The sequence below is a fragment of the Myotis yumanensis genome, unplaced genomic scaffold (assembly GCF_028538775.1).
Source record: "Myotis yumanensis isolate MYYU_CA2020_CCGP unplaced genomic scaffold, mMyoYum1.0.hap1 SCAF_9, whole genome shotgun sequence".
Taxonomy (NCBI): domain Eukaryota; kingdom Metazoa; phylum Chordata; class Mammalia; order Chiroptera; family Vespertilionidae; genus Myotis; species Myotis yumanensis.
Window position 1 is genome coordinate 84,309,447 of NW_027223760.1, and position 12,803 is coordinate 84,322,249.

The window sequence follows — 12,803 nt, forward strand, 5'->3', positions numbered from 1 at the left end:
TTAATAAAAGTGGCAATAGGCCCGGCTGGTGTGGCTCAGGGGTTGAGCGTCGACCTAGGAACCAGGAGGTCAGGGTTGATCCCGGTCAGGGCACAGGCCCGGGTTGCGGGCTCCATCCCGGTTGGTCGGGGGCTGCAGGAGGCAGCCGATCCATGATTCTCATCATTGACGTTTCTCTCTCTGCCTCCCTTCTCTCTGGAATCAGTAAAAATATAGTTTAAAAAAACAAGTGGCCGTCGGTGTCAACGTTCTTTAACCCTAGAACCCCTTCTCACACCTGGGGCTGAGGAGCCCGCATTCTAAAGCGGAGCCGCCGCCTCCCCACCCAGGGCGGAACCAAGGGGCGCGGCCGGCGTTTCCGGCCGGACGCCCAGGGCAGGGCGCTGAGGGCCGGAAGCTGAGGGCGGGACGCTGAGGGCGGGACTCTGAGGAAGGGACGCTGAGGGCGGGACTCTAGTCCGCCGCCGCCGGTCTCCCGGGGGGGGGGGGTCCCGCCATGAAGTTTCGCGCCAAGATTGCGGACGCAGCCTGTCTCAACCACTTCACGCGTGAGCGGGTCGCGGCCGCCCGGGGGTGTGGAGGGAGCGAGGGGAGGGCGGGCTGACGGCGGAGGGGCGCGCGGAGGGCTTCCCTGGAGCTGAGGGGCTGGGGGCTGAGGGATGAGGGGGTGAGGGCTGAGGGGGGTGAGGGGCTGGGGGCTGAGGGATGAGGGGGTGAGGGCTGGGGCTGAGGGGCTGGGGGCTGAGGGGCGCGGGGCTGAGGGGCTGGGGGCTGAGGGGCTGAGGGGCTGGGAGCTGAGGGGGTGAGGGGGTCAGGGGCTGGGGGCTGAGGGGGTGGGGGGGCTGAGCGGCTGGGGGCTGAGGGGCTGGGGGCTGAGGGGCTGAGGGGGTGAGGGGCTGGGGGCTGAGGGGGTGGGGGGGCTGAGGGGCTGGGGGCTGAGCGGCTGGGGGCTGAGGGGGTGGGGGGGCTGAGCGGCTGGGGGCTGAGGGGGTGGGGGGGCTGAGGGGCTGGGGGCTGAGCGGCTGGGGGCTGAGGGGCTGGGGGCTGAGGGGGTGGGGGGGCTGAGCGGCTGGGGGCTGAGGGGCTGGGGGCTGAGGGGGTGGGGGGGCTGAGGGGCTGGGGGCTGAGCGGCTGGGGGCTGAGGGGGTGGGGGGGCTGAGCGGCTCGGGGCTGAGCGGCTGGGGGCTGAGGGGGTGGGGGGGGCTGAGCGGCTGGGGGCTGAGGGGCTGGGGGCTGAGCGGCTGGGGGCTGAGGGGGTGGGGGGGCTGAGGGGCTGGGGGCTGAGGGGCTGGGGGCTGAGCGGCTGGGGGCTGAGGGGGTGGGGGGGCTGAGCGGCTGGGGGCTGAGGGGCTGAGGGGGCTGAGCGGCTGGGGGCTGAGGGGCTGGGGGGCTGAGCGGCTGGGGGCTGAGGGGCTGGGGGCTGAGCGGCTGGGGGCTGAGGGGGTGGGGGGGCTGAGCGGCTGGGGGCTGAGGGGCTGAGGGGGCTGAGCGGCTGGGGGCTGAGGGGCTGGGGGCTGAGCGGCTGGGGGCTGAGGGGGTGGGGGGGCTGAGGGGCTGGGGGCTGAGGGGGTGGGGGGGCTGAGGGGCTGGGGGCTGAGCGGCTGGGGGCTGAGGGGCTGGGGGCTGAGGGGGTGGGGGGGCTGAGCGGCTGGGGGCTGAGCGGCTGGGGGCTGAGGGGCTGGGGGCTGAGGGGGTGGGGGGGCTGGGGGCTGAGGGGCTGGGGGCTGAGGGGGTGGGGGGGCTGAGGGGCTGGGGGCTGAGCGGCTGGGGGCTGAGGGGGTGGGGGGGCTGAGCGGCTGGGGGCTGAGGGGGTGAGGGGCTGGGGGCTGAGCGGCTGGGGGCTGAGGGGCTGGGGGCTGAGGGGGTGAGGGGGTGAGGGGCTGGGGGCTGAGGCGGCGGGCTGGGGCGGGGCTGATGGCTGGGGGCGGGGCTGATGGCTGGGGCGGGGCTGGGGCGGGGCTGATGGCTGGGGGCGGGGCTGGGGCGGGGCTGATGGCTGGGGGCGGGGCTGATGGCTGGGGCGGGGCTGGGGCGGGGCTGATGGCTGGGGGCGGGGCTGGGGCGGGGCTGATGGCTGGGGGCGGGGCTGATGGCTGGGGCGGGGCTGATGGCTGGGGGCGGGGCTGGGGCGGGCCGAGGGCAGTGGGGCCCCCACGTGGTTTGGCACCGGAGTGGTCCCGGGGCGGCCCTAACCCGGCACAGGCGGTTCTTGGGGGCCGAGCTGCTGCCCTGGGAGCCTCGGTGTCCTCACCCCACCCGCGTGCGCCTGGACCGCGCCGGCCTCCAGGCCCGCACAGGGACCCGCCCGTGACCCGCGCCCCCCGCAGGCGTCAGCTGCATGGTGGCCAAGCTCGCCCGCACCTGCACCCTGCGCATCCGCCCGCACGCGCTCAACTTCATCCTGGCCGACCCGGCGGGCGGCGGCGTCAGCATGTGGTGCGAGCTGCCCCAGGTGAGCCGCCCCTCCGCCTCCGCCTCCGCCTCCCTCCCCGGCCCCGCCCCAGCGCACCGGCCCTGACCCCGCGCGCCCCCAGGAGAACTTCTTCAGCGAGTTCCAGATGGAAGGCGTCTCCGAGGACAACAACGCCATCTACGTGGAGCTCGCGGCCGAGAACCTCTCCCGCGCCCTGAAAACCGCGCAGAACGCCCGGGCCTTGAAGGTCAAGCTGACCAACAAGCACTTCCCCTGCCTGACGGTGTCCATAGAGCTGGTGAGGAGCGGCCCGGCCGGGCAGTGGCTGCAGCAGGGGAAGGGGGGTCATGGCAGCGGGACTGCAGGGCAGGTGCCCCCGTGACCTGCACACCCTGCGTGCGATGGCTCCTGGGAACGGAGAGCCCCCACTCGGCGTGGCCGGCGGGTTCCTGTCCGCCCCTCAGGCCCGCCGGTTCCTCGCAGGTGTCTGTGTCGAGCAGCAGCCGCATGGTGACCCACGACATCCCCGTGAAGGTCATTCCCAGGAAGCTGTGGAGGAACCTGCAGGAGCCCACAGTCCCAGACGCTGATGTGAGTGATGGCAGCCCCGTCGCTCCACACGTGCCCGGTGGCGTCATTTAATTCCCCGATGTCAGCACGGCTTTGGGTCTGCTTGTTGGAAAGCATACTCCTTTCTATGGCTGCTCCAGGAGGAACGGGCCTGTGCCGGGTTGTTCCCGTAAAGACCCTCAGTCAGCACGGCGTGTGGCAGGAATGCCAGCGGAGAGGGAGTGTCCACCCAGGGACGGCCGTGCAGCTAGACTGCCCTGGAAGCCCTTCGCGTCCCTGCCGGGTGGTGGCCTCGGGCACCAGTGTGGGTCACGGAGGGACGCTGCCATGTCGGGGAGGAGCGATGTCCGGCGGTGACAGCCAGCAGGGAGGCCCTTTCGCTCTGCTCACTGGTCCCGGGGCAGGGACTATGGTGATGCCCAGGCTCCTCTGCCTCCTGCTCACACTGCTGGAAGGAGGAGGATGGAGAGGGAATTCTAGGGGGCCCCTCCGGGGAAGCAGCAGGGCACCAGGCACATGGGAACCGTCTGACGCCAGTGCAGGCACTTCCCCCCTCGCGTTTCTGGGTGGAAAGGCCTGAGTCCTGGGCATCCCTCCGAGGACCGCCGTGTCCCTGGTGCATGAAGGCCTCTAGCTGAAGGCGGGTCCTGGGACCAGAAGTGCCACAGGGACCAGTCGCCGAGGTAACCAGAGGCAGGAGTGAGCTAGTGAAACTCTGATAGTTTTTATTTTCATATTTTAAAAAGAACTTTATTCAGACAGTTTAAAAACCCAGGATTCTGGAGCTTTTAAGCTTCCATGCGTTCCAAACCTAGGTAGTGAGCGGGCACCTGCCGGCACTTGCTGTACGGACATTCTCATGCTCTGGTTTTCTCGTTGGGCTTGTAGGTGAGCATTTATCTGCCGGTCTTGAAGACGATGAAGAGCGTTGTGGAAAAAATGAAAAATATCAGCAATCAGCTTGTAAGTCACAACTTCTTTAGCAAAGAGCTCTGAAGTGTTTGCTGTGGGCTGCACGCCTGCCCGCGGTGTGGGTGCCCTGGCACTCAGCGTGCGGGGTCCCCTCATTGCGGTGGTTGAGAGCTACAGCTTCCCAGGCGCCCTGGGGACCCTGCCCAGTGCTCTCCAGGGGCTCCCTGGGGAGAGTGTTCACATCGGCCTCCTGCCTGTGTTTATACTCACAGTAGATTCAACACGTTCAGCCGCTCTGGCTTCCTCCCTTACGCTCGGAAAGACATTGCACATCTGCTAACGTCTGTGTTCTATGAGGTGCTGGTTTTGGCAGTGAGCTGAGTGTCCCGTGAGTCCAGGCCACAACGTCTCACTCTAAGCGCTCTCATGCCAACTAGATGGCGCGTGGCTGTTCTGTCTGTCCTTGTGGCGGCCCACTGTGCAGCAGGACATGGCACCGCGAGGGGCAGCGGGCGTTGTGTGGAGGAGCCTCAGTGTCAGCTGGTTCTCCTGACTTCTTCCTCCACTCAACCGAAGCACCTGTCATATGTCCCTGAAGCTTTTAAAAACCACTGCCCACCTGATGAAGCATAGACTTGATTTTCACCCTCTGCCAGTCCTCATCCTTGTCACATGGCCACACCCTCCCTGCCGAACCACCCTCAAGGCGCGCCCTTCCCCCAGTGCCAGCTCTTTCCCAGTTCTGTCTCCCCATATTGCCCTGGAAAGCACGCGGCTCCCAGACTTCTCCCGTTGCCAGGGGTCCTTCCGACCCTCCTCAGAGCCGCTCGGTGCTGCCTGGTAAGTTCCCTGCTGGTGTCTCAGGACCCTGCTGACCTGCTGGCTCCTGGGAAAGGGAACTGTCTCAGCACCAGCCCCTGTGGGACGGCACTCAGTGGGCTGTTGGCGAGCTGGCCGGTCCTGGAGTGGAGGTTGGCTTTTAGAGCTCTTTGGAATTGCAGAGGTTTTCTGAAACCTGGAAAAGGTTCATGGGCCATTTCATCTCTACAGTTGTGTCCAGTTAAGAGTAATTTTCTTTCATGGCTTAGTCTCAGAGCTCATTTAATTGACAGTTGGCTTCGGGCGAAGCAGTGAGAGCCGTGCTGATGTGCTCCCATGCCTGCCTACCGTCGGGCTGTCGGGCTGTCGTCAGCCTGGGAGCTTCCTCTGGGGACGCCCTGGGGGCCTCGGGAGAGCTTCCAAGCCTGAGAGAGAGAGGCAGGGCAGCTGTCTAAGGACCCGTGATTCTCCGTGCAGGGCCGAGCCACAGGAGCCGCGATAGAGGCCCGGAGCACGCAGAGCCTCCCCTGCGGGACCTCTGAGCTCGCTCCCGCGTTCCCTCCCCTCATAACCCAGGGTGCCGTCCCCTTCCCTGTGACTTCTCCTTGAGTTTCTCCTGTGAGGGAGCCAGCCTCCCAGGCCTCGCCCACCAGCCTCCACCTGTTCACCTGTCCCCGCCGAGGTCTCTGCTCTGAGGGCTCCTCCCAGCGGGGTTTTCCAAGTCCCTGCCCTCTGGCCTGTCTTCTCTCTGTTGCCATGCCATGCGGGTCCTGGTGCTGTCAGGAGGGAGCTGGGGGTTTGTAGGCTCCCTCGTCACCTGGTATGGAAGCTGACGTTTGTGGTGGATTTTTACTTTATTTTTTTGCTTTCCTTTTCTTTTTTAAGACTTTGTGAAATACTCCACTTGCAGATTATTGAAGCAAACCTCAATGGAGACTTGAACCTGAAAATAGAGTCGGAACTAGTGTGCGTTACAACTCACTTTAAAGATCTTGGGAATCCACCATCAGGTAGGTTTTCTGGTAGATTGTGTTTTGCTTCTGAGAAGTTGTTTCACACCTTACTGAGGCCTCTGAATGAACGGGAAGAGGTTGAAGTTCGGGAGACTGTTCTATGCTTGGGAGACAGGCGACAGGCTGGCTTACGTGCTGCTGGATGGACAGTGGCGTGGAGAGACGGGCCTCCTGGGCATGAGTGTGCCTGGCTGGAGGGTGGGCTCAGGGTCTGGAAACGTGGCGCCATCCCAGCTCTTAAATCCCTGTTTCTGCGACTAAAGATGGCAGGTTCCCACCGGGAGCACAGTTGGAAGGTAGATGACGTTTCTCCTTTCCTCCTCCTGGGTCTCTAACACTTAGAGCACTAGATGAGCAAATGCAGACTTTTCTCAGGTGAGCAGATTGCCTGTCTCCTGCGAGGTGATAGGCCACGGAATCAGTTCAGTGAGTGGTGAGCACGGCTGATGGATGGATTGGAGGCCTGTGCTGCAGTCACAGTGTGGGTGGGGCGGGTGGAGGGGGAGAGGCCAAGGTCCTGGGGAATGCGTTTGCTAGTGACCTGAAACCCTTTCAGTCACGCATGTGTCCCAAACAGTTATGCTGGCCCTTCCACTTTCAGAATTGGTGTCTCACCCCAGGGTTGCTGTGCACATTTTAGCATCGCTCTGGGGCTGGGCCTTCACAGTGGAGGGGTGTTGTGGGGAGAGTGAGGCCCATGTGGTCAAAGCTTTGGTAATGCTGAGGGAGAGGACTTATTCTGGTCTGCCTCATTGTGTTCGTTTTAATAAACAAGAAAGAGGGTTTTCTTACCTTGATGCTTTCCATGGTTGAAAGGACTCTTTCCGCTCTGGAATGAGAGGCCTTGATTAGCCGTCCATAAGCGTATGAAGCATTAACTATACACGTGTACTAAGGGATGCCGTCTCCTTGGACCTAATGGGGGAGATTGGGTCATGTTTCAAGGCCCTGGAAATGAAGATTTCCTGGAAATTGACATAGTATTTCAAAATCAGGATTTAATAAGTTCTTGCTTAACAAAGGGTCCTATCTCCATCTCGCACTCTTCATCCAGTATGCTAACATCAGGGTAACGCAGCTCATTTATTTAAGCAAACAGTCTGCTTTTACATCTAGACGTTTCTGTCATTTTAGCCTCTGAAAACGAGTCTGAGGACCGCAGCCCAGAGCAGATGGCGGAGGTGCAGGTGGACATCAGGAAGTTCCTGCAGTTTCTTGCTGGACAACAAGTGAATCCCACAAGGGGCGTCTGCAGTGAGTGTGCCTGTGATTGTTTTCACGTTTCACACGCTTGAGTCACCTGTGGTCTCACAGCTGGTTTGTGGTCTCGTAAATGCATGGCGGCTGGGTCACGTGGCCTCTGATTTTCCAGGGCCGGCAGATGATTGGGATTTCCCCGGGTTCAGAGGTAACAGGTGGGGCTGTGCTGTCTCACCGGGCGTCAGGCATGGTCTCTGCACCCAGAGAGGGGCTGTGGAAGAATGCGCTGACCGTCCTGTTAATCTGACCTGACATCTGAGCTGACATATGCGCAGCCCTGACACCATCTGGCTTGGATTTAGGTTCCCCTCACGATGCCTAGGCTTCTTCCTGTGTCTCAAGCTGACGTCTGTGTCCTCTTGACCCCTCCCTTGGCTCTGGTCGGCCTGTCCTCAGCAGCACACCTGCCTCAGCAGCACGCCCGTTCCTGTACCTGAGCAGCACGCCCGTTCCCTGTACCTAAGCAGCACGCCCGTTCCCTGTACCTGAGCAGCACGCCCGTTCCTGTACCTGAGCAGCACGCCCGTTCCCTACCTGAGCAGCACGCCCGTTCCCTGTGCCTGAGCAGCACGCCCGTTCCCTGTGCCTGAGCAGCACGCTCGTTCCCTGTGCCTGAGCAGCACGCTCGTTCCCTCCCTGAGCAGCACGCCCGTTCCCTGTACCTGAGCAGCACGCTCGTTCCCTCCCTGAGCAGCACGCTCGTTCCCTGTGCCTGAGCAGCACGCTCGTTCCCTGTGCCTGAGCAGCACGCTCGTTCCCTGTGCCTGAGCAGCACGCCCGTTCCCTGTGCCTGAGCAGCACGCCCGTTCCCTGTGCCTGAGCAGCACGCCCGTTCCCTGTGCCTGAGCAGCACGCCCGTTCCCTGTGCCTGAGCAGCACGCTCGTTCCCTGTGCCTGAGCAGCACGCCCGTTCCCTGTGCCTGAGCAGCACGCCCGTTCCCTGTGCCTGAGCAGCACGCCCGTTCCCTGTGCCTGAGCAGCACGCCCGTTCCCTGTGCCTGAGCAGCACGCCCGTTCCCTGTGCCTGAGCAGCACGCTCGTTCCCTGTGCCTGAGCAGCACGCTCGTTCCCTGTGCCTGAGCAGCACGCTCGTTCCCTGTGCCTGAGGAAGGGCTCACTTATCTCCTTGCCACTGACATCACAGTCCCTGAAAGGAGACTTTGCTTGCAAGTGCTTCTGTCTTCCACGTCTTGTGGTCATGGGTCCTGGCTGCTGGGTCCTCTCGCTCTGCCATCACTCCTCGTCTGAGGCGCTCCATCTGCCTTGTGCCTCTGCGTGAAGTTTGCTCTTCACCTGGAGGTGCCTGATTTTGCCTTCGCAGACCATCCCATGGGGGCTGGGCGTTCCTGGAGCAGACGTCGCCTTCAGTGGGTCCAGGATTCAGGGAGCAGCCCTGTGCGCAGAGGCTCCGTAGTGATGGGTCTTTTCTGTCCCCAGATATCGTGAGTCACAAGATGGTGCACTTTGACCTGCTCCACGAGGATGTGTCCCTCCAGTACTTCATCCCGGCCTTGTCCTAGCACTGCCAACTGCACGGGGCCCGGAGACCATTGCCATGACCCGGAGAGGCACGGGGTGATGTGCTCAGTCATTTGTCAATATGTCCTCACAGCAGCACAAATTTTGTACATTTCCCTTATTTTTCCCTCCATGATAATTTAACTAGAAATTAAATTAATGAAATAGTTGAATAAACATGTTACTTCATATTATTGTAACTTGGCAATCAATGGGTCTGCACTGCCTGTCACTACGTGAGCCAATTAGGCAGAGACAGGGTTGAATCATACATGAGCATTTATTCCAGTACTGCTGGCAGCATGGGAGAGCAGCAGGTCATCCACAAAAATCTGCTCTGCCCCCACCATAAGCCAGCTGCTTATATTGGGTAGAAGGATGAAGATTACATTGGGAAGTAGGCAAAAGGTATGTCAAATAAGCAGGTCACAGGTAATGCAGGCTGGAGATTTGCAAAGGCCTGCAGGTATGCAAAGGCTGGGAGTATGCAAAGGGCTAATCAGCTCTGGTTTCTGCAACAAGGTTGTTAATCTTTCCATGATAATAGGCAGCTCTGGGATGGGGAGGAGGGGCCGCATTTCCAGGTGAGCTCCCGGGTAATGAAGTGCAACTCCCAGCCAGGTTAGAATGTGCCCTCTTTAATCAGAATGAAACAATCACGGTTAACAGCAGGATTAATATTTCTTACAATTATAGCTGGTCCCCAGTATTCCATTTATGTCCGTATTATTTCCCCACTGCTATTTTTACCATCTCATATCTATGAGATTTGTTTTAGATGAAAAATCTCATCCTGCCAGACTGCATTTGCTTCTGCCTCGATAGCAGTTCTTGGGGATGGAATACAGGGTCTCAAAATAGGAAGAGATTGAATACAGCAGTAAGCTATCAGATTACAAAAAATAAACAGGAGAAAAATTTAAGAGAATTCCCAATCCCAAACAGGTTAGGTAGCCAGGAAGTTAGGTTGGTGAAGTCAAGTCCATAAAAAACACAAAACAAACCTTGTGTTTTACTTTGGAGATGGTTTCTCTAATCTGTTGAATGTTGTTTTCTATCTAGAATTGTCAGAAAGATTGAGACAGCACAGTCCTTTAAATTCCTCACAATCCTGGTTATGCCGCAACAGTAAGTAATCTATTGCTGCCCAATTCTCTAGAACTGTGTCCCTCCCCTGGCTCAGCTGATTTATCCCCTGTATAGCCCTGGAAGTGGCATTCAGCGCCTTTACCCTGCTACAGGCTAGCCGGGTCACTTCTACACTAAGGGGCCTACCATTCCTGGCACAACAAAGATGGTTAAAGCAATATAGTCAGCAGGGCTCCACAGCGGGAGGTGGTCATTGCAGTCTGGTGCCACGGCCGTGAGAAGGTCTCTTCTGGTTCGGACCCTGTTATGTTTCTGGGGCATAAAGACTAGTTGTGCTAAGGAACAAGGCCCCTCGGTGTTATTGGCAGGGATATATGAGTAAACAGTCACCCCACATATCAGAAACCAGCCGGCCGGCAGCTTAGTATGTCCATTACTATAAGGGAGGGTGAAATTATCAGAACAATTCATATTGTAGTTATTAATACTGAGAGACAATAACTAGAACACCCAGTAAAAGACATCCCACACAGGAAGCCACTGCAGCAACTTTTAAAGAAAACATCCCTGCACCCTTTCCCCAGACAGTGGGTCCCAACATATAAAAGTCCCCATATGTGACTTTCTTCCCAAAATGAATGGAATAATTTTTACGTATTAGCAGTAGTTGTCCCAGTAGGCAAAGTGTAAAGGTCCGTCTGCACAGGTCCCTCCACAGCCAGCGTCAGTGCGGTGGGAGTGGTGAGAAGCATGTCTCAGGGTCCCGTCCATTTCTCCTCCGGTGGGCCCGTCGTCCTTGCTCTGCTCATTCTGTCCAACTGCTACCACATCTTCCCCACAAGGATCCTGGCTCTGAAATCTTTCATGGGAAAGGGACCTAGGTTCTCTTCAGAAACTACTTCATGTTGAGGAGGGACAAAGTTTTGTTTCAGAGTCAAGAGATCCTTGCTCTCTGTCAGAAGGACAATGAAGCCTAGGCACAGAAGGAGGTGGCAATGGTGTCTAGAGGTGGTTTCCTTGAGTATAAGTAGGGCTTGTAATCTGGTGGAGACGAACTGTGTTATAAAATTTAGTATTACTGGGCAAAAGTTAGAATAGCAAGAATTACAACGAATAGTTGGTGAAAGGAAAAAACATTTGAGTTCTAATAATTCCCTATTGAAACACATTTTTTTCCCTAAAGTCACCCTCATTTTTATTAAAGAGCCAAATTAAGACCAATTTATTTACTGTATTAAGTCTAGTTACAATTTAGCTTGATTGTTTGCATGAACACAATAAAAATAACAATTGATCATATAGACTTTTAAAAAAATACTTTGTTGGAATCTCGTGATTTAGCTTTACTTAGTCCTACAAGGCAAAGAAGCTGAGCCACCTAGCGGCCATCAGGCTTGCCTGCAATACCTGTAGACGGGTGAATTCCTCAAGTTGAGGTTGCCAATGATGTCTTGAGGTTCCTTCCTTGCCATTTCTCAGGAAAGCAGCCTTTCTGCTTTACCTGGAAAGACTGCGTGAACCAGGTGACCAACAAGGAACGAAGCTTTCTCCAGGGGCTTTTATTGGCCTCATTCCTTAAAGCTTTCTGGGGACACCCAGAGTCCAGGCATGTTAGAAATGACATTCCTAAGTCTTTGTTAATAAAACCACAATTGGAAACTAGTCTTACTGAATTCATGCAAAGGAACGTATTGCTGTGACTTACTGATTAAGAATTGCCAAATTTTGGAGGGATCAGGTAGGGAGAAAAATATATAATTTACCATTTGCTTTCAAAATGCTTTCTTATATATGAAAAACAAAGTTTAAGAATCAGCAATACTTTTAACAAAAGTTACAAAAGCTATATAATTATTTTCAGTTCATTCAGTCCCATAATCAATTTTTGTTTCTCCTGATTTTTCCTACCAGTACTTCTGTAAATTCTATTCTATAGAGCAAGCAAAGTATATCAGTAACCAAAGTTAGGTTACAGACAGACAAGAACCCTCACTAGCTAAGAGTTTCCAGCGGCTGGTGCCTTAGTGGGAGAGCAAGGAAGGTCCCCTGAGTGAGAACTCTGAGCAGCTGCTGGGTTCCGCCTGCCGCCAGCAGGGGGCTCCCCAGAGTGGGATGTGCCCCATCGTTAACAAACCAAACAACAAAAGACAAAACAACAGCAGAGACACTCTGTACAATATTTACAGGCGCGCACAATCTACAGACAAGAGATTCACACCATGCTCCTTGTCCAGCCGCAGAAACCCCAGAATGCCCTGCATAGAAACAACCACTGAAGCAGAGCAATGTCTCTCGTCCCAGAGTGGACCAGACTAAGGGCTCCGAGACCAGGCAAGGACCACTGGAGGTCTCTTGCCACACAGCTGATCAGGCTCGCCCAGACGAGAGGCAGTAAAATACCTTCGGCGCCATGCACAGGCCTTAAAAAACGTGCAAAGAGGCAGCTACTGTGTCTCCTGCTGTACAAACGCTTGATTCCTCCCGTCATACAAACACGCTTGATCCAACTTAGGTCTTAGGTGAGACGGGATTGCTGAGGCTGCAGCTGGGACTCAAAACAGGACAATACCTGGCAGTGCTGCAAATAAGAGTCCAGGCCGCAGCCCCAAGAACCCCCAGTCCAGGCAGTGGGATCCCCAGTACCCACCCCAGAGGAGTCCCTTGCTTATGTCCCTTCGTGGTTGCCAGAATATGTAACCAGACAATCAGTGGGTCCACGCTGTCTGTCACGACTTGAGCCAATTCAGCAGAGACAGGGTTGAGTCATATGAGTGTTTATCCCAACACTGCTGGCAGCATGGGAGAGCAGCAGGTCACCCACAAACATCTGCTCTGCCTCCACCATAAGCCAGCTGCTTATACTGGGTAGAAGGATGACGATTACACGGGGAAGTAGGCAAAAGGTATGCCAAGGCAGTTCACAGGTAATGCAGGCTGAGATTTGCAAAGGCCTGTGGGTATGCAAAGGCTGGGAGTATGCAAAGGCTGGGGGTTTGCAAAGGGCTGTCGCTCTGGTTTCTGCAACAAGGTTGTTAATCTTTCCATGATGATAGGCAGCTCCCAGATGAGGAGGATGGGCTGCGTTTCCAGGTGAGCTCCCAGGTACTGAGTGCAACTCCCAGCAGGTTGGAATGTGCCTCCTTTAATCAGAATAAAACAATCACGGGTAACAGAGCAGGATTAATATTTCTTACAATTATAGCTGGCCC

At 57.2% G+C, this 12,803-nt stretch overlaps 1 protein-coding gene across 1 annotated transcript; it reads left to right on the plus strand.

The window, feature by feature from the left end:
* The first annotated feature begins 423 nt into the window (after positions 1 to 423).
* On the plus strand, positions 424 to 8,694 carry HUS1 (HUS1 checkpoint clamp component). The gene is made up of 8 exons (XM_070425238.1): positions 424 to 548; positions 2,328 to 2,452; positions 2,535 to 2,711; positions 2,897 to 3,004; positions 3,872 to 3,946; positions 5,625 to 5,724; positions 6,862 to 6,981; positions 8,425 to 8,694. The coding sequence occupies exons 1-8, from the start codon at positions 497 to 499 to the stop codon at positions 8,505 to 8,507; spliced, it is 840 nt and encodes a 279-aa protein (XP_070281339.1). The 5' UTR covers positions 424 to 496; the 3' UTR covers positions 8,508 to 8,694.
* The last annotated feature ends 4,109 nt before the right edge of the window (positions 8,695 to 12,803 follow it).

Coding starts and splice junctions, on each gene's coding strand:
- HUS1 (XM_070425238.1), top strand. CDS start 497: ATGAAGTTTCGCGCCAAGATTGCGGACGCAGCCTGTCTCAACCACTTC. Junction 2,453..2,534: donor TGTGGTGCGAGCTGCCCCAG/GTGAGCCGCCCC, acceptor GCGCGCCCCCAG/GAGAACTTCTTCAGCGAGTT. Junction 2,712..2,896: donor TGACGGTGTCCATAGAGCTG/GTGAGGAGCGGC, acceptor GGTTCCTCGCAG/GTGTCTGTGTCGAGCAGCAG.